The 21,058-nt window shown below is 37.2% G+C and overlaps 1 protein-coding gene across 3 annotated transcripts; it reads right to left on the reverse strand.

Moving 5' to 3' along the window:
- Window positions 1–1,485: 1,485 nt before the first annotated feature.
- On the reverse strand, window positions 1,486–20,499 carry hoga1 (4-hydroxy-2-oxoglutarate aldolase 1). Of its 3 annotated transcripts, none has more exons than XM_037534322.1 (8): window positions 18,586–18,633; window positions 18,014–18,230; window positions 17,182–17,310; window positions 14,541–14,668; window positions 13,149–13,283; window positions 12,663–12,759; window positions 7,962–8,095; window positions 1,486–2,151 (listed from the first exon to the last, which is right to left on the reverse strand). In XM_037534322.1, exons 2-8 carry the CDS (start codon window positions 18,213–18,215, stop codon window positions 2,002–2,004), a joined length of 975 nt encoding a protein of 324 aa, XP_037390219.1. In that variant the 5' UTR covers window positions 18,216–18,230; window positions 18,586–18,633; the 3' UTR covers window positions 1,486–2,001. The 3 variants fall into 3 exon arrangements, with proteins under 3 accessions (XP_037390219.1, XP_017565105.1, XP_017565109.1); XM_017709616.2 differs by lacking the exon at window positions 18,586–18,633 and adding an exon at window positions 20,185–20,496 and having other exon boundaries at window positions 1,487–2,151; XM_017709620.2 differs by lacking the exons at window positions 1,486–2,151; window positions 18,586–18,633 and adding exons at window positions 2,412–3,376; window positions 20,185–20,499.
- Between the last annotated feature and the right edge of the window lie 559 nt (window positions 20,500–21,058).

Below are 21,058 nucleotides of genomic sequence, written 5' to 3' on the forward strand. Positions count from 1 at the left end.
AAAATGATGAAATGTCTAGACTGGGCTTAAATGAGCTTTAAATGTAACCTTTATTTTTGATATACTTTATCTAGATTTTGTAAAAATATGAAAAGCAGAGCATGGAAAACCATAAATAATCACATTAAATTATTTTAGATTAATTAGATATACAGACTTAAAAAGTCTGTTTCCTTAAACAATATATTCATGTGTATTTAATGTATTCACTTAGAACAGTCAGTCATTCTACTTCTTGTTTTCCAAAGTTTGGCTTTACAACACAAATAACCATCAACAAAAAATCATGCGTGGTTTTAGTCATATTTATTTCTATTCCAAGTCCCATATCTTCTATGTAAGAACAATAACTGTCTAAAAATAAACCGTCTTCCTCTTGGCAATTTCGCATGGTGCACATGCCAAAACAAAACAACTCCTCCTTACCACAGCTCTTACTGGCAATCTCCTAACCGCTATTCACCATGAAGTATCTTTAAGCTTTTCTGATAATTATTTGGATATGATTGTTTATAACCTCTTTATTTTCATATTTTTAAAATATTTTTATTCCTAATTTTATCATACATTACATTAACCACCAACCACATAAATACATAAAATTGATCAACTTTTAATACATAAATGTTACATTAGTCAGTAACCCAATCAGATTTTTTACAATTTTAATTATTTATATATATATATATATATATATATAACAAAATCGCCTAATTAATAAATTTTGTAACAATTTTTTTTCGTGTCTTATTTCCCATCCATTTAGCTTGCCTATGAATGACATTTGCTATAATTTTGCATGATTACAGATATTTTTGTCATGATAAAAAAAAACATCTATGGCTTCTAAAACTCCTAATTACTTCTTTCACATAACAGTTCTTGTTTTGTTACCTCTAGGGTGAAATCCCACATAAAAAAATTCAAGTTTCTTTGTAGTTTTAAGCCATTTATCTGTATATGAGGAAACACATGATAAAATCATACTTGATGAAATATTAAACTTTATTCTAGTTTTATAACTTAAATCATGATTTTCCATTTGCATGTACCTTTTGTTAAATAACCTTTCCTTTGTTCTTCCACTTATACTCAACACAAACATAATTATTTATATATTATATATTTATAAAGACTTGATTGCTGAGTTTCTGGTCTCCCATAGGTCCAGTCAGTGTTTTATTTCAAAATGATTAATAATACACACAGTACTGTGTGAAAGTCTTAGGCACCCAAGACACATTTTCAAAATCTATTTATTTGTGTAGTATGTGTTTATCTGCCAAGAAAAGTGTTAATATTTGAATAAACATAATTTATAGAATATTATATATTATAATGTAAATAATAAACAGTGATTTTATGGATGTTCGTGTGTTTGTTTAACCATTTTCTAACCTCTCCTCGAGGAAGCCCAGTATTATACGTAGCTTAAAAGCAACTCCTGGTTTGACCAATCAGTGCTTCAGTAAATTGTGCTCATGATGTAATTGATGATATTAACAAGTCTCTGTGGTGACTGTGAAGGTGTCAAGGAAAAATATGGACCAAAAGAAATTCTTGTTACTTTTTATTGTTTTTATGTTTATTTGAATTATTAATATGACTTTAGTCTAATGTAAATTGTGAAAAACTCACTGCTGAGGAAAATTGTTAAAAAATTTGCTTAGATGCCTAAAACTTTCACACAGTACTGTATATATCGATCTTGTTTTAGTTTTCTGTTCAGTTGTCATTTTGGAGACATTTAAGTCATTATATTTAAATCTTGGGCTCACAGGATACATGGACTTCGTGGGAACTTTTCCCCTACATACATTATATTGTATAACTCATCATCTAGGCAATATGCTCACAGTAAAGTCATGAGAGGCCTACAGCTTGTTCTATTTGAGCTCAAAGCTCACTTGAATTAGGTAATGAAAAGCCACAGAATTCTTGACAACATGGTTCAGGAGAACTGGCAGGGGGACTTTGAGGGATGGAGTAAAAAAATTATTTCTACAGCCAACCATTTGAGGAGAAGTCTGCACGAAGCTCCTCTAAGTCACCTTGTGACAAAGTTTGCAGAGGACAGCGACATTTACCACCGTGGTACCCAAACCACTCCATTGCTTGCTTCAGACCAGGAACACCAAACTTCCGTGTCACCTAGAAGCAAACAAATCCAGATCAAATACTCTGAGGTCAAAAGCAGTTCCGAAACCTTCAGAGTTAATTACACTGGGGCGTGGTACACTTGTGGTGAAAATGTCTCAGTGGTCTGTGTCCTTTTTTTGAGTAGAAAAAAATTGTATGTATAAATGCAAATATATAAAAATGGAAAAGTTTGGGCACCCCTGGTCAAATTACATAATTTGTTGTATTTTATGTCTCTACACAGAGTACATTTACATTTACAATTACTGATTATTTGCTGAATTGAACATATTGGGGAGAAAAAAAACAAAACATAACATTGTGGCCCATGCAAAAGTTCTGGCGAATTATTGTGTTATGTTTTATTTTTTCCAATATGTTACGCTCAACAAATAAATAGAAATTGTGCACTAAAATGAGCAGAAATATGACATATTTAAGTTATGGTATATTTAAGTGTTATATTCTATTTTTCACTTATAATATCAACAAAACAACTTGACCTGGGCTTTGTAAATATTTGCATATATGGGTCAATAATATTGTGCTCATTTTTACTTTATTCAGTTTATATTCTTAAGTGAATATTCATGAAATATATTTGATAAGGTTAATGACGTGAATGCATGTCTCCTATGAGGAGCATCTTTAAAAATATCTAAATACATGGTTTAATCAACCTGTAAAAAGCTGCGCAGTCAGAAACAAGAAAACCATGAAATCATAAATCATAAATCAGACCCCTGTCCTGGGGAATCTCATGGTTGTGTCTGAAGTTCAGTGAGACTTTAAGAAATGTTTGAAAATCTGACAAGTGATGTGTAGTGCTAGCACATGTGACCCAGAATCCAAAATAATAGTTGAACAGTAGAAACTAAAGGCAGAGAACCGAGTATATCGACTAAATTGTTGCTGAATCAAATTATTACTAATGTTGGAATTATCAGTGCAAGAACTGAAAGTTTAAATGATTAAAAAAAAATTTCATAAAACACAGAAAAGAAACACAGAGGCAGATGACTGTATAAGCACCAAGTATAATGGGAGAAGATACAAGAGAGCAATTTGTTACTTGCTCCACAAGTAGATGTACCTGAAGGCTAGATGTGAAGACCTGCAAAATAGGTCAATACGTAACAATCTGAGAATCTACCGAGTTCCTAAAGGGTGTGAAGGAAAAGATGTGAAGGTGAAAAAGCTGATTCAATCAGTCTTTCAACTGATGCCCCAAGTGAATCTGCAAATAGAAAAAAAACACTGATCTTTAACCAACCCAGAAACCCTGCCACCGCTCCGAGGTCCACAGCTACAGTTTGTGGACTATTCAGTAAAAGACGCAATCTTCACAAAATCATGTAGCCAAAAACAAGTTATCTACAAAGTAAAACTGACATATTTTGACCATAACTACTCCCCAGAGTTACAAAAGAAAGTACACATATGAGATGAAATGACACTGAAACCGAAACAGGAAAGCATCAAAGCCAAAGGCAGTAAAGATTTCTTCAAGAATTTAGCATCCTTACTAGCACTAAAAAATCCAGTATGCTTCCAGCAATGGTGCAAATGAGGTGAATTAGGTATGGCAGATATCTGGTGCCATCTACACCCAAGAGAAAAAGACTTCACTTTCATGTTGCAGGTGCAATTTTTAAAAGATATATTCTGGATATCGGGGACAGACGTATATAGGACCAGGCAGTGTAACATAGAACCAATTACTATAGCAGGTGCTGTGATGAGGGATAAAAGTACTGCTGTTTCTTCAAGATTAAAAAGCAAAGATTGGTAGAATTGGATCAAGATAAAAAAAAAAAAACAAAGGTTGCTAGAATTGGGGAAGGAAATTAAGAAATTAGAGTGAGAGAACCAACAACCAGAAATTCAAGAAGTACTAGGTATATTAAAAGAAACTAGGCAAAACTGGATAACTTGTTAATCTATAAAACAGAGGGGGATATGATTAATTAATGGGAAATATTATAAAATGGTCAACAGAGCAATCTGTCTGTTTGCTTTCTAACTACGTAAAGCCCAATCTAATAAAATATTACCACATAAAAATACAGCAATTGACATGGTAAAATGTCCAGATAAGGATCAGATGTTAACCAAACAATAAGACAGAAGCATTTCCTATTTACTATAGAAGATTAAATAAAAAGGTGAACCATATAAAAAGATTGAATCCTTTTAAGTTCAATTAATTTGACTAGATTAACAGCAGACAAAGTCAATTTGATGTTATCATTGAACAGAGAACAGAGAACGGATCATGGTCAGACACAGTAATATGGGTTATCCATAAAGATAATACTCAATGCATGTCCGAGTGTTCGACTCTGTTTAGATCCTAAAACTTTTATCTCTATTATTGCAAATACAATACAAAAACATATCAGTAAATTGACAAAACTATACCAGACAGGTTTTATCAATAACCGACAGGGAGCAGACAATGTTAAAAGAGCCCTGAATGTCACGATTGGCCCCTCCCAGTCCTATCCATGTGCTTGTGTTGTGTTTACTTCCCAGTCCTGTCCATGTGCTTCTGTTTTGGTTTTCAGTCCTGCCCTCTTGTTTCATGGCTCCACCCCTGGTTGTTTTCACCTGTCCCTCGTTATCCTGGTTTGTATGCTTGATGTTTGATGTGTTAGGTTGTTTGATCTTCCAGCCCTGTTGATTTTCATTATGTCCGTCCCACCGTATCTTCGTGTTGGCTGTCTGGCCACGGACCTTCTAGACCCTGAATTTGGATTTGCCCTTAATAAAAGCTGCTTATCCTTGAATATGTGTCTACCTCCTCACTCCCCGTTACACTGAACTTACAATCAATAACAGCTAGGAGACATACTCCAGCCTAGAGAATGAGAAGGCTCTTAGACAGTTCTACAGGACTTTCTTAGAACAGACCCTTAGCTATAGGGGCTTTTGATACTTTTATTAAGTGGATAAAAATATTCAATCCCAAAACCCCAGATCTAGAGTAAGGGTACATGTACATGGCTCAGAATCCTTTCCTTAGGACAAGGTACACGTCAGGGAGATGCTTTATCACCTTTACTTAGCATCAAACAACTGGTTGAATTAATATAAACTAATGCCCTCATACAAGGATTATCAGACAAACAAAATAATCAGCACAAATTAGGAGTCTTTGGAGGTTATATATTATTATTCATAGAAAATTGCATCACCTCTGTCCCTCCCCTCTTACATAATGCATAGAGTGCAGTGTAATATAAAGTCAAATAAAGCCAAACCACAACTAAATGATATGATCTCTTTTAAAATATGTGTTCTTATACCTAAAACATCACAGTTACTCTCTACTACGATAAATTGATTAAATAAATGTAAAAAGGAAATCTAAACAGGAGGGATACATTGCCATGGCAATTTTCTGGTAGGTTAGAGTCAGTGAAAAAAGATATTCTACCAAAATTATTTTTTGCATTTCAGTCCTTACCTGTGCTAGTGCCACAGTTCATACTCGGGTAATTCTAAAAACAAATATCACAATTTATGTGGCAAAATAAGTCACCAAGAAGCCAGTTAAAACACAGATGGTAATAAAAGAGAAAGTCAGCCTGGCTTTACACAAACTTTATTACTAAATGTGGATCAGCTCTGCGTTGTAGTGGACTGGGTAGCTAGTGATATACAGACTAGATAGGTATCTATTGAACTAAATTCCATCCTAGAATACCATTATCTATGCTCCCATTTCTTAAACCAACAATCCCTGAAAACATGGACATCAATCCAAAAGCAGGTAAAAAGAGCCATGCCCATAGTAGGAAATGTAGAATTTTCTTTGTCAAAGGACAATGTCTATAAAAGATGAAAACAATTGACCATTTGTTTGAAGGGAATACAGTGTTTGTTAAACACTGTGTTTAAACAAATTAGTTTTGTGTTTGAAGAACAAAAGTATTTGCTCCTCACCTGAATTCTTCTATTTTTGCTAATGTGTCACATTCATTTAAGTGTTTCATATCATCCAACTAACTTTACTGTAAGATACAGACAACAAGAGTAAACACAAAATGCAGCTTTAAAATGATAATTTTATTTATTGACGTATGGCTTTATTGAAAATCTATCTCCCCCATGTGAAGGGGCATTTTGGCTCACTCTTCTTTGCAGAATTGTTTTAATTTGGCTACACTGGGGAATGGTCGAGCATGAACTGCCCATTTAAGGTCTTACCATCTCACCTGAATAGAATTCAAGTCAATACTTTCACTTGGCCACTCCAAAACCTTGTGTTTTTTTCTTTTCAGCAATTCAGAGGTGGACTTGTGTGCTTCTGATCATTGTCCTACTGCATAAACCAACTGCAAATGCCGCACGTCAGTAGAATGGAATTCTGCACACTTTGTACTTGAACCCTAAAAATCCTAGCAAATACAACAGGGTTCTATGCACGGTGTTCTTGAACCCTAAAAATCTACTTTTAGCTTTGTAGTGCTCCTGGGTTGGCTGTATAGAACAAGCTCAGATAAAAATAAATAAATAAATAAATACATAAATAAATGAAATTCTGAAAATAAATAAATGAAATGAAAGATAGCAGAGCTAAACAGAAAAAAGTATATTAAATTTTCAAACTCTCCAAAATGTTTAATATTATAGATTACTAAAAAAAATACAAGTTAATCAAACTTTTGACCACAAAATGAAGAAATGCACATACATTCATTTTATAAGTGATTGCAAAGCAGAGTGCAACGCTATTGTTTTCTGATTTATATTATTATTTCATTTTTTCTTTCTTATTTTTCAAAGTTTTTATGTGCTAATTTGTCTTGCAGGTTTAGACACCCTGACACTGATCCAAATCTGGAATATTTGGTCTTCTAGGGAGTGGCATGTATACAGCTTTTTGATCAAAAGTAAGTTTTTTTGTACAATTTTCAAGAAATTACAATTTTTCCCACATTTGTTTTCTTTCATCTGCTCAACCAAATGACACTATTTCGCCTTCATCATCTCAGGGCAAGCCCCTGAGCTTGAATTCAATGTTGTTCTGACTGGCATTCATCTGTTTGTCATTTTTTACCCCTCACTCCCACTCTTTTATGCCACGACAAAAGCCCTATTATATCCTAGGACTGACAACCAGATAACTATGTGTAGTCACTTGGTACCCAAACTCTAGTTCACCCTTACTGACCACTCCTCCATGTGTACATTTTTTTCATCTTTTGTTCCTCCCAAAAACTCCCATTCATTTCCTTCATGCAAACCTATTCCCTTTGCACAACAGCCAGCAAACTCAATGTATTCACTCTGAGCAGGTCCCCAAGCATCAATCCATAGACATACTAACCCACCAGGCTCTATGCGTTACTGTTTTCATCCTTTGCTCCTCCCATAGACTCTGACTCATTTTAGACATCTAGCAACCACAGGGAAATCTCCAAAAAAATATTTAGTAAACACCCCACACACCATGGCAACCTCTTAGCTTCAAAAAGTTTAAGTTGCACAATAATTCTGTAAAAATAAAAACACAATTTTTTTGTTTAATTAATCTCGTTTGTTAATACATTAAAATTAAGAGGGAAATGAACAGGGTGCAGAAAGTAAGCACATAACGGATTGACAATAGTATAAATGCAGGCATTTAGCAAATGGGACATTATAAGTCACCGTCAGCCTGGATGGCACTGACAAGGCCAGAAATTTTAGACTGGACCCATGGACCATGATGTTATCATTTAAACACTAATAATGTCCACTTAACATTCACCATAGCATTTATTGACTTGTGATTCAATATAAATGCAGTGTTACCATGGTAATATGAGACTCACCGCTGTGTTTGGTTCAATGAGACGGTATTGAAGATCCTTGGCTTTGTCCCACTCCCCTGATGTACACAGATGTGCTAGCTCACACACTTGCTGACCCAAAACATTTGCTAAAGCACAAACACCACCAGTAGCACCTATAACAAACACAACCAAGAAGAGTCAAAATTAGCGTATAATTATTCATCAATGCAGTAATCACAAACATTCTTCAGATTAAAAAAAAAGTGAAAAAAAAAAAAGTGAAAAGGTAAAATGCATTAAATTATAAAAATCACACATACCGTACTGTGCAAACGTCAAAGCTACCTTTGCGCTTATTTCATGTCCTTTTGAAAAAGGCAATTAAGTACATATTCATTTTTCAGTGTCAGAAAAAGCAGGAGGCATGTATTTAACAGGAACTTACACGGAGACCTCTAAGACTAAGGGTAATATCAAATCTATCTGTATACAATTTGACCACTCTACTTTTGCACACCCTTCTGCCACTTTATTTCTTCAATCCTCACAATCTTAAAACGAATGAGTTACAGCTACACTATATGGACAAAAGTGCTAGGACACACCTCTTAAGCACCTCTTTCACAAACATCTGTAAAAGAATGAGTCACTTTAAAGAGGTCAGTGCATTCCAGGGCTTTACTGTTATAGGATGCTACTGTCGCAACAAGACAGTTTGCAAAACTCCTCTCTTATATGTTCCACAATTAACTGAATCATTTTATTGAAAAATGGAAGCATTTGTGAACCACAGCAACTCAGCGACAGGCCACAAAGTTACAGAGTGGGTTCACCACGTGCTGAGGCACATTCCAACACTCCGCTGACTCTGACAGTTCCAAACCTCTTCTAGCATGAACATCAGCACAAAAACTGTGCACTGGGAGCTTCATGGCATGGGTTTCCATGGCTGAGTAGCTGTATGCCAAACCAGGTGATAAACTGAGGACTGTGTAAAAGACATAAAAGACTGGATGTCAGGAAGCCTCATGTCTGCCACCTTCTGGCTCTCCCTTTTAGGCTGTAATAGCTCGACCTACCAGAGTCTCTGCTGCACTCTGCTAACACTGTGTACAGTAGCAAATCACTATTAACAGAACTAACTGTGTTTCTTTGCCAAGCTGAATAACTGGCCATCCTGTATGATCTGATGCTGTTACTGCCCTGATCAAGTGCCCACTGCTCACTGGTTTTCTGGACTAGTTTGATGACCTTCCTGTATTGATTGCTGTGTAAACCTGACCCTCCTGATGATACTACCGCTTTTTAATCATAGAAATTGCTTTTCCTGCTTTTCCCTTTTCTGTATCTTTTACTCATAGTGACAATCCTTGTTCTCTGCTGTTATTGTCTGGTTTCTTGGTTCTTCTTCTTGCTCTTAGGGAGTTTTTCCTCAACACTGTCACCACTGGCTTGCTCATGGGGGCTCAGACCCAGATTTTTTTTCTTTCTGTAAAGCTGCTTTGTGACAACATCTGTTGTAAAAAGTGCTATATAAATAAACTTTGACTTTAATGCCTATTGATTTAGAATGGGATGTCATAAAAACTCCTCCAGGTGTGTTGAATGGGTGTCCCAAAACTTTTGTCCATAGTGCAAGCGCTCCCAACAAAATGTATTCTCAAAAGGTGGCACTGATATTATGTTCTCTGCTCCACCTCCCCGTTACCGCCCAGCTGGCAGCTCGGCTGCCTGAGTCGAACGTGAGGTGTAGTGAAGCGGCCTCGCTGCGCAACCAGGGGCTGGGCCTGGGCGTCAGAGCTCAGGACTCGCTCCTTGTTCTGGTGCCTGTTGTGGCTGGCACCAGCGTCCTCGTCGTCCTCCTCCTGCCGTCACTCCCGTGACTTGCATCCGTAGGGGAAGCTTGGGCTTTGCGCTGCGCCCCCTCCACACTCGCCCTGCCATCCTCGCCAAGGTTCATTGCCGCTGGGTGTTTGGGGCGGGCGCATACCACAGTTACCCTTTAAAGAAACACTAACATTTGCACAAGCAATTATCCAAGCACATCTTAGCTGCCTTGCAAATGATCCAATATGCCACTTTGCAAATCTCTCATGTATTTGTTAATTTGTTTTTTGTGTTTGTCTTGTCATGCGTGAGCCTGCTAAGATAATTTACAGTGCAAAAGATTTGCTGATTATCTGGCAGTATATGGACTTTTTGAATTCTGGACAGTGCTCTCCAACTCCAACACAGACTGTGTTTTCACTGGGATGAAATCACTGCTATTGTTTTAAAGTGTGCATATTGCACAGGTAGCCCCATGCAGTTTTGGGCCTCTATGATCACTGTCTTGTTCATCTTCTACCATGCACCCACCCCCCCCGCCGATGACGGCCGCAAGAGCCGGCAGGAAGGCGGGGCACAAGGACCCAGCAGCAACGAACCTTGGCAAGGATGGCAGGGAGAGGGCCGTGAGTGTGGAGGGGGCAGAGTGCAAAGCCCAAGCTTCCCTGACCGATACGAGTCACGGGAGTGACAGCGGGAGGAGGACGAGGACGCTGGTGCCGGCCACAAGAGGCCTCTATGATCACTGTCTTGCTCATCTACCAACATACAATGCATGCAGCCAATAATTTGTATGAATATACTGATATTGACATCTTACATCAGGTTCCACAAGTGTTCTCACTAGGGCTCGGAATAAATGCAAAATTGGCCTTAGTTCAACGCCAAACCCAGCTTCATCGATCCAAGGATGTGTTATACAGAAGGGAGGTGCTAGGCAAAGAAAACACTAAATTAAGGCTTAAAAGCAGCCAAAAAAGTGCTGCTCTCATCAGCCAATGACCCAACTGTGGGTAACTACCAATAGCCATTGTCTCAAGACAAAGAATGATTTTTGGATAGTTAGTTAGTTCTATTGAGGCATTATCTATCATCACCATCTCTACTACAGTCTGGTGCAACCAAACATGACATCCACAAACTAGACCACATCATCAGGCTGCAAAAAATACTACTGGCTAGTCAGGTGCAAAGGTCATGCCATTCCACTTATGGTACAAAACTGTACTAAAATAATTCTTTATAAAAGAGTATATAGAGTGTACAACCCCAATTCCAGTGAAGTTGGGACATTGTGTAAAACATAAATAAAAACTGAATATGATTATTTGCAAATCCTTTTCAACCTATATTCAATTGAATTCACTACAAAGACAAGATATTTAATGTTCAAACAGATAAACTTTATTGTTTTTTGCAAATATTCACTCATTTTGAATTTGATGCCTGCAACACGTTTCAAAGAAGTTGGGACAGGGGCACCAAAAGACTGGGAAAGTTGAGGAATGCTCAAAAAAACACCTCTTTGGAACATTCCACAGGTGAACATGTTAATTGGAAACAGGTGAGTGTCATGATTTGGTATAAAGGGAGCATCCCTGAAAGGCTCAGTTGTTCACAAGCAAGGATGGGACAAGGTTCACCACTTTGTGAACAACTGCGTGAGCAAATAGTCCAACAGTTTAAGAACAACGTTTCTCAACGTGCATTTCATCATCTACAGTCCATATCATCATCAAAAGATTCAGAGAATCGTGAGAAATCTCTGCAAGTAAGCAGCAAGGCAGAAAACCAACGCTGAATGTCTGTGACCTTCGATCCCTCAGGTGGCACTGCATTAAAAACCGACATCATTCTGTAACGGATATTACCACATGGGCTCAGGAACACTTCAGAAAACCACTGTTAGTGAACACAGTTTGTCACTCCATCTACAAGTGCAAGTTAAAACTCTGCCATGCAAAGCAAAAGCCATATATCAACAACACCCAGAAACACCGTCAACTTCTCTGGGCCTGAGCTCATCTGAGATGGACTGACGCAAAGTGGAAAAGTGTCTGACGAGTCCACATTTCAAATTGTTTTTGGAAATCATGGACGTCGTGTCCTCCGGGCCAAAGAGGAAAAGGACTGTCTGGATTGTTATCAGTGCAAAGTTCAAAAGCCAGCATCTCTGATGGTATGGGGGTGTGTTAGTGCCCATGGCATGGGTAACTTGCACATCTGTGAAGGCACCATTAATGCTGAAAGGTACATACAGGTTTTGGAGCAACATATGCTGCCATCCAAGCAACGTCTTTTTCAGGGACGTCTCTGCTTATTTCAGCAAGACAAGGCCAAGCCACATTCTGCACGTGTTAAAACAGCATGGCTTCGTAGTAAAAGAGTGCGGGTACTAGACTGGCCTGCCTGCAGTCCAGACCTGTCTCCCATTGAAAATGTGTGGCGCATTATGAAGCGCAAAATACGACATTGGAGACCCCGGACTGTTGAGCAACTGAAGTTGTACATCAAGCAAGAATGGGAAAGAATTCCACCTACAAAGCTTCAACAATTAGTGTCCTCGGTTCCCAAACGCTTATTGAGTGTTATTAAAAGGAAAGGTGATGTAACACAGTGGTAAACACGCCCCTGTCCCAACTTCTTTGGAATGTGTTGCAGGCATCAAATTCAAAATGAGTGAATATTTGCAAAAAACAATAAACTTTATCTGTTTGAACATTAAATATTTTATCTTTGTAGTGTATTCAATTGAATATAGGTTGAAATGGATTTGCAAGTCATCGTATTCTGTTTTTATTTATGTTTTATACAACGTCCCAACTTCATTGGAATTGGGGTTGTATACCACTAGGCATATCAGTATTGCTTACCTGGGTAATCATGAAAGAAAGACTGTGAATTGACTCTCACCTACTAAGTATGCAGCCATTAGGAACCCAGCTGATCCTGCCAACACTTGGAAATCTTGTGACTTGGTTTTGTGCACGATCAGACCTATTCTTGTGATCTATCAGTTAACCAAGTGAAAAGAGAAATTGAGAAACCTGTGTGGTTTTGCAATACTTTTAAATATCGTATATCTCTGACTGTATCCTACAAAATTAAGCAGTGTAAGTAACCAGTTCTATCTGATATTAAATGTTACATACTGTACACATCCTGCATCATAAATTATACTAAATAAAGTCTAAGAACAGCAGTTCTTAAAAAGGAGAAACTAAAGGGTAAAACTGGCATAAAACAAGAGATTTCTGACCATGTAACTACAAAGATACTTGATATATGCACACTGTGTACAATAATAATACAGTTAATTTAAAAAGAAGATAAGTGAAAAAACTAACATTTCATCTTTAATATACTATGAGTAAAGAAATAAATGAAAGCATATCTCACATCTCCACCACTATCTTTGATCCCAACTATATTTGGATGCTGGGATAACTGGATGACTGCATCCACTGGCAGATCTACAAAGGTGTTGGCTGGTACATTGTAAAGTATGACAGGAACAGGACTGGAATCTGCCACCTGATTGGAGGGAATTAACAAAAGAAATTAATTTAAATAACCAGGAATCTAAATTAAATTTAAACTAAGAGTGCCCAGTCTTACCTGCAAAGGGAAAGTGTGGCAGCAAGTTTTCATACAAACCTTGTTAAATCAGCAGGTCTCAATGCTCAAATAACTGATCTTTGCTAGAATGAAAATCTACAGTCACACAAAAAAAATGTACACTCACACCAAGCTAATGCCTTTTTGGCCGCTGTGTTCATATAAAAAGCTCTTAAAAAGCGTTTACGTTTAAATTAGACTTGTTTGTTTAGTGCTTTACTTTATTTTAAAAGTGGATACAGGCTATAGCAGTCAACCATAAAAAAATGACAGGAAAGCGCACAGCTGGATCAAAAATCTTGCACAGGATGGCTTAACCCTGCAATAATACAATCCCAGCACCCCAGGACGACAAGCGGCATGTGTGTGCGTGTGTCCGTTATTTAAGGGAGGGATGTGGCAGTAAGAGCAATCGTGAGGAAATGTATATAAATTATCAAGAATTTATTTTTCTGTTTTGAATATTTGTAGAATTATATTGTGTTTATATGCAGCGACACTTTCCCTCCATGCATTGCAAATAGAAGAGACTGCCCATTGACCTTTGCCTTCAGATTCTGCCACGTAGCCAGATTTCTAAGGTCTGCATGCTGTTTACATTTACTATAATATATCAGCACCATTTTAGTTAAGCTCATCTGCCTCATTATTCTGCATTTTGGCTACAAAACAGATTTTAAGCATTGCTGAATTTGGGCATCAGCAACGGTAACCAAGAAATCTTCACTAATGCCATAGCAGAGTGAAATACAACTGGAGAAACAAAAGGAGTCATTTAAAATTAATTCCAGGCAAATTTACTTAGTCTGAAAAATATGCCTCATCTGGTGTACATGGTGCAAAAATACTTTCGGAATATTTTATATTTTCAGATTTTAATGTGTACTGCATTTAGTACGTAACAGCCTTATTTACAATTTCATATTCATAGTGTCACTTAAATAATGGCAAGAAAGAACTCTGCAACATTGTAATAACTATGGAATGAAACAAAAAACGGCTAGTTACTGCTCAAATAACACCAAAATGGTATTTTAAAACTTCGGTTTTTTAGGCTGTTCATCACATAAGTTTCTGAAAGAATCAAACTGTTTTGAATTTCTTTGAACTAAAACCCTGAACAGAAAATATTTGATAAAAATGAGAAGACCCCCATCATTACATGTAACTCACCTGTGTATAGTGATGAATGAGAGCCCTGCTACCCATTTTGCCATGGTAAAAGCATGGTGTCACTACCAACACACAATCAGCACCTGCACTGGCCATGTGTTCACTCATTTGGATTGTGGCTCTGGTGGCTACAAAGAGAAAATGAAAACGTTACTTAATTATTGGGATGCACTGATTCCAGTACTGAGAACTGATACCAATACTAACTGTATCTAACCTAACCAGCACTTTTCCACTTTTTATTTTTTTTATCATGTTTATGTCTAGCATTCTGACCCTGATAGTACTGCAACACAAAGAATAAATGTCGTGAATGTTGACACCCCAAATAAAGACCGTCTGGTATTTCATAATCAACTTTTTATAGAATTTTTAAAAATGCAGATTGTTTTACTTTGATTTTCATCCATAAAAACATGCCAAAGAGAGCTGAAACACTTTGTACAATGACTTTCAACCTCTTTGTCATTGGAGAATTAGAATAAAATGTTTCAAATTAAAGCCAAACTTCCAAGTAATAGATAAAAGAATTGTATTTTGTTAAGACCTAGCATAATTATGAATACAGAGAGAATGCTTGCCTATTTAATTGATCATTCTTGAATTTTCAGAAAATAAACAATGGATATAATCTTTAGGATCTTGTACATCATGTTAGGCATGCACTGGAAAAGAAGGTATTGAAAATTAGGGATGCACCGATCCGATATTAGGATCGGATATCTGTCCCGATAATAACCAAATTAGCTGGATCGGATATCGGATAATTAGGCTGATCCATGGGACCGATCCTTTCACTTTTTCAATTTGTTTGCGACGCGTGCTACGCCATACGTCAGCAGCACGTGTGCAGCGTGCTGGTAAACTAATTACTAATTAGTAAACTAATTACTAATTAGTTACTGGCTTACTAATAGGAACAACATGGAGCGAGCCAAAGAGTCAGCTGTGTGGAGGTATTTCACGCTTGCTATGCCAACATGTTCGAAGACGACGTGCAATATCTGCAAAACAAATGTTGCAAGGGGTGGTGGTCACGCTGCAAAATACAATACAACAAATTTAATTAAGCACCTCCAAAAGTACCACGGTAAAGAGCACACCAAGTTCCAGATGTTACAGTCGAAAAGAAAAAGAAGCAGGAGACAATATGACAAAACAGTTAACTTTGACGGACACACTGCAAAGACGTGAAACATTTCCAATCGACAGCGTGAAAGCGACAAAAATAACCGAGAAATTCGGAATTTATTGTTTTGGATGCACAACCCATGTCGGTGGTCGAAGATAAAGGTTTTTGCTGCCAGAACTGTACAAGAAAGCATGTGGCCACATATCAGAACAGTTAAAAGATGTCAAAGTAATGAGCTTCACGACAGATATCTGGAGCTCAAACGTGTAGCCTGTGTCACTTTTAAGCCCAACTGTCCACTGGTTAGACATGAGTTTTACGCCTCACACTGTGATGCTCCAAGCTAAAAACTTTCATGGATCACACACCAGCGACTCCATTTCGACTGCCATCAGGGAAATGCTTGATCAGTGGTGAATTGACTTTATATCCCTCACTCTGGGGTCTAGTATTCCATTATCCCCTCTGCTTTGTTTACTGGGTGACTACACCATTTTGAACCCCCACAACCGTCACACCACTTCCACACTCATTGACCTCACTGTAGCCAAAAAAATTATCCTTAAACACTGGAAGACCAGGAACTCCATAAATATTACACAATGGAAAAAGCTACTTTTAACGCATAGATCACTGGAGAGATTAAGTGCTATAGAAATGAATCAAATGGCCATATTCAACACTTCATGGGAACCATTTATTAAAAATATTGACCCCTTAACACCGCAATCCACCCCCTTCTGTCTCAGCCTGTTCATCAATCCCCTCATTTCAGTGAATACGTAAATATTTGCAATAGTTAGTTCACATATACATCAAGTACACATATCAACTCACACCAATTTCTATACACACACACAAATACATATGCACAAATATGACATGAATATGACATAAAATTCTGTTAAACCCTTTTCTACATGATTACACTGAAAACATTCAATATACACATGTACGTATATTTGTCAGTCCGTCTATCTACTCATTCATCTATGTCACACTGACTAACACACACACACAGACACACACACCTGCACTGACCACCTAACCCCAATCCACTGTTATTTATTATTTTTGATTATTCTCTTGGTTATATAAATTAAAAAATGCCAAAAGTTGTAAAAGTTGAATGTTTTTTTTCTCTCTCTCTCTCTTCCTTACCGTTCTCATTTTTATTTCCTTATTTCTAATGGCGTAATAAAAATAAAGAATAAAGTCGTCCACCAAAGAGGGGGGGTGGTGGCGGGCCAAAACAACAAAAAAAAAAAAAAAAAAAATATATATATATATATATATATATATATATATATATATATATATATATAAAATATGTGACCTTTGACTGCTAGTTTTTTTCGAAATGGGAAGTAAAATGTCATACTTTCACTGGTTCTCCCATTTTTAAATATTTCACATGAAGTGGGTTTATATGGTATGTGGGTTTATTGGGGCCTTTTCTCCTATATGTATGAAAGAATGAATGAAAGAATGAATGAATGAATAACTCACACTCGCAGCCAGATCCAGCCATTACCAGCTTAGCTTTTGGTAGAGCCAGTCTAACTCTCCTCACAACCTCTACTCGCTCCTCTGCTGTCAGATATGGGTACTCCCCATTAGAGCCTTGAACCACAAGACCTGCCAATCAAAATAAATACAATTGTGATGCATACAATAACATAATTGTTCCTTTTTCCATTAAAATTCTGTGTTATTCAATATGTCAAAAGTGAACAACAGATGTGTTGCGTTTCAAATGACAATAAGTACATATGCAAAGGTTTGGGCACCCCAGTCAAACATGCTGCTGATGAAATAAGTACACATCCTTGACAGAGGTACAAAGTACAAATTTGACCGATGGTGTTCAAACCTTTCTGTATGACTGTATATTATAAATGCAAAGTTAGGAAATAATGAACTGAGAGTATGCATAAGAACGTAAAAATTACAGAATTTTAACAACTCAAGTAACATATCCCTGCTGTCGGAACAAAACCTTGTATCTACATTTATGTTGTTCAGTTTTTGGTATAATTTGACAATGCTTATTGCCCTTTACACTGTGTGTGTATTTCTTGATGAATGAACCAAAAGATACAACCCAAAATTATGCAGAAAAAAAGTCTGGTATCTTTGACTTACATTAAAAGTAAAGTAAAAGTAAATGCTTTTGCTTTTCCTGTAAATATCTCATTTTGGAGATACTAGGTTTTGTTCGCCAGCAGCAATATTAAGAACCCACAATTAAGGAATTAATGCAAAACTAGTTCACATTTTCTCAATCCAATAATACCAATAATGGCAAAATAATTGAGTTATATCCAATCATTATGCTTACCTCTAAAAGGAATACCATCATACTTCTGAAGATTTTCATCTAGGCTTTGGTAATCTATATCGCCCTCCTTTGTAAATGGAGTGGCTATGGGAGGATAAATGCCACCGATGTCAAGCCTTTGACCAGCACGTGCACTAATACCTCTCCACACAGAACTAACTCCTCTTCTGCAGATATGATGAAAATGTCTGACCGATAACATGCCTCTTGTTTTGATCTGGAAACAAAAAGCACAAAGGGATTCAGACTTACAATAAGTATATGGCAGACATACTTACCTTTCACAGTAAGTTTCTACTGCTGCATGCAACCACACTCTAAATACTGACAAGGAAAAATGGTTACCATGGACAATTTGAATAAAATATTTAAATGATCTGAAGGTATCACGGTGTACTCTGCAAAAAAAAAAAGGAAAACACTTACTGCAATGAAGATTTGTTTTATTAAAATATAAGAAAAGCAAAACAAAAAAACTCGGAGCAATGAGAGAAATGTGGAAAGAGGCAACAGAAACTTACTGTGAGCTACAGAAAGCGTTTAATGTGAAAGCACAGCATTTTATACAATACCGTATCAGGTCTGGGCTCAACTGAGGTTGTGAACTTCAGAGCCAACCAGGTCTGTTAATGGTTTAAAAAAAAAAAAAACTCAGCAGGAAAAACCACTGAGCACCTGCCCTTTTGCCCCTTCTTGCAAAAAGTGGCCTTTTTGATTTTTTTAAACAAATAATTCAGTTCTTTAGCAGGCATTGTGGATATATTTTGAATGTAAAGCTCCACCCTGTAAGATGATCCCCAAAGGCAAAAACAAATCTTAAATGAAACTTCTTAGCTTAGATAGGGCTCTGAAAAATAAGACATTAACCTATTGAGTTTGTCTAAAGAGCATATTTGCTATGTGCCATGCGCTAAATTTAAAATGAGTTAATAAGCAAGCACCAAAGGTGTGCTGGGTGGTGTGGACGAAACCAGTCCTGCGTGTTCGTTGATGCAAAACAAATGAGACGAGTAGATCAGACTGAAGTGAAACAAACGGTTTTATTACAGAATTCTGGAGAGGTTACAAACAGAGAACATGCATCGTGTATCTCCCAAGTAAGCTCTGACCCCTTCTCATCTGACTCCCTTTTTATAGTCGCATGACCGCTCCTCCCTTACCCAAGATATCAGTAGATTCCATCAAGCCTCTAATGTGTGCGTTAGCCCAGCTCACCAATCTATACCATAAAAGTTTAAGGATGCGCTCGAGACGTAAGCATGTCTGCAAGGTCAGCTTAAGGTATCCCCTGTGTTTATCAACTCCCCCCGTTTTCCAGACAATGGCTCTGCTTATCTGACCAGATGAACACATGTGTGGTGTGCTAATCCCAGTGTCTACTACTATTAGCTTGGAGGTATTTCCTGTTATCTGACGTCCTTGTGTAATCCACCGTTAGTCAGGACACAGCCTCATGTGCTGACTCTTATCTTAGAATTGGGCAATATGACCATTAAGCTTTCAATGCTAAACATAAGCTTTCTTTAATAAATCTTAATAAAAGAGTAATATGAACAATAATAAGGCTAATAATTCCACAGTGGGTAAGAATTCTAAAACTATTCTCCTAAAAAATTTAAAAGTAACCGTAATCTTAATCTTGCATTAACAAAACGAATCTCAGAATACTTGTTTAACCTCTGGGTTCTGGATATGTATGTATGTATGCCCAATACTTGTACTCCGTTATACCCTAACCCTGCTTTCAGCATAGATTAAGCTGTACGTCATTCCGTCTTTAGGGATCATCAGTTCAGCGACGGGTTTGTGTGAATTCTACAGTTTTTAACAGGAATATGCGATGACGGCGACAGGAGGTAGACTGGTGTAAAACGCGCTAACCTACGAACCCTGAGGGTTCACTTCCTGGTTTGCTTACAGACGTCCCACCACTCGCACAGCAAAGCTTAAAAAGCGTCGTAGCCTGGTCGTTTTTAAAGGAACGACTTCAATCGATGTGGCTCTCGTGACATCTCACAAAATACTTAACAGGTGTGTTAAAACTAAAACCTAATTAAGCATTAGCTAACAATAAATAACTAAACGGCTGCAGGAGCAACAGAAATGATCTAAAGGCACTAAAAAGAAATAGAATATGAATTCAGATTTTTCCCCACTTACTGCGAACTTACCTGGCTGTTTTGTGCAGTACACTCGTTCAAGTCGGCCAAGTTCCTGGCAAACGAAGCACGTCCAACTTGGACAAGGTTCACTTCGCGTGCGTGCGCAACTGTGGAGTCCGTCCCAAACACACACGTTTAAACTTAAACCAAGCACCCATGAGCTTCTGCGAAACTAGCTAATTTCAGCCTCGTACCAAGCTGTTTGGTCGCCGCTCAGATTTTAAGTTCCATGAAAGAAGGTAATCTTAAACCGTTCTCATGACGACGTTTCCTTTCGGACGAACCTGCTTCGTACCAGGCTGAAGTTGATGCTTAGCGTATAGCGGTGTCTGAAAACACTGTCTAATGTATTCCGAGGGAGGTAACTAATTCATACCCAGCCATCACCAGGTCTTGGGATGTCTTAAGACACATTATGAAGACGTCTTAGGACATCTTGAGGCATGGCTTAAGAAATGAAGACATGTGCTTAAGAAATGAAGACATGTCTTTAAGACATAGACAGGGATCTTAAGATGTCTTGACTATAACAACATCCCAGGATGTCTCAAGACATAGGATGCGCAATATAGTTTTTTTTAAATTTTCCCTAAAACTCTTTTTAAATAAATCTACTAAAAATGGAACATTATTTATAGCTAGTTTTATTATTTATTCTAGTATCTTTTTTTTTTTCAATTATTTAATTTTTGTTATATGTAGGATGCATAATGGTGTTATTTAATGTATTGATGTAATTATTTTATAAATATACAAACATTATATACATTAGTACATACTACAGTCATACATTTCAGAACACATTTAACAAAAGTAATAACAATAAGCACATGATTCCAAGTCTGCAACTTTCTCTACAATGAGCCATTTTATATGAAGCCAC

The sequence above is a fragment of the Pygocentrus nattereri genome, chromosome 25 (assembly GCF_015220715.1).
Source record: "Pygocentrus nattereri isolate fPygNat1 chromosome 25, fPygNat1.pri, whole genome shotgun sequence".
Lineage (NCBI taxonomy): Eukaryota > Metazoa > Chordata > Actinopteri > Characiformes > Serrasalmidae > Pygocentrus > Pygocentrus nattereri.

Excerpts from the sequence above, each read along its gene's own strand:
- hoga1 (XM_037534322.1), bottom strand. The coding sequence starts at position 18,215 with ATGTTATCGGTCAGACATTTTCATCATATCTGCAGAAGAGGAGTTAGT. Across the intron at positions 13,284-14,540 it reads TCATTCATCACTATACACAG|GTGGCAGATTCCAGTCCTGT; the intron begins GTGAGTTACATG and ends CCCTCCAATCAG. Across the intron at positions 8,096-12,662 it reads AATGGCTGCATACTTAGTAG|GTGCTACTGGTGGTGTTTGT; the intron begins GTGAGAGTCAAT and ends TGTTTGTTATAG.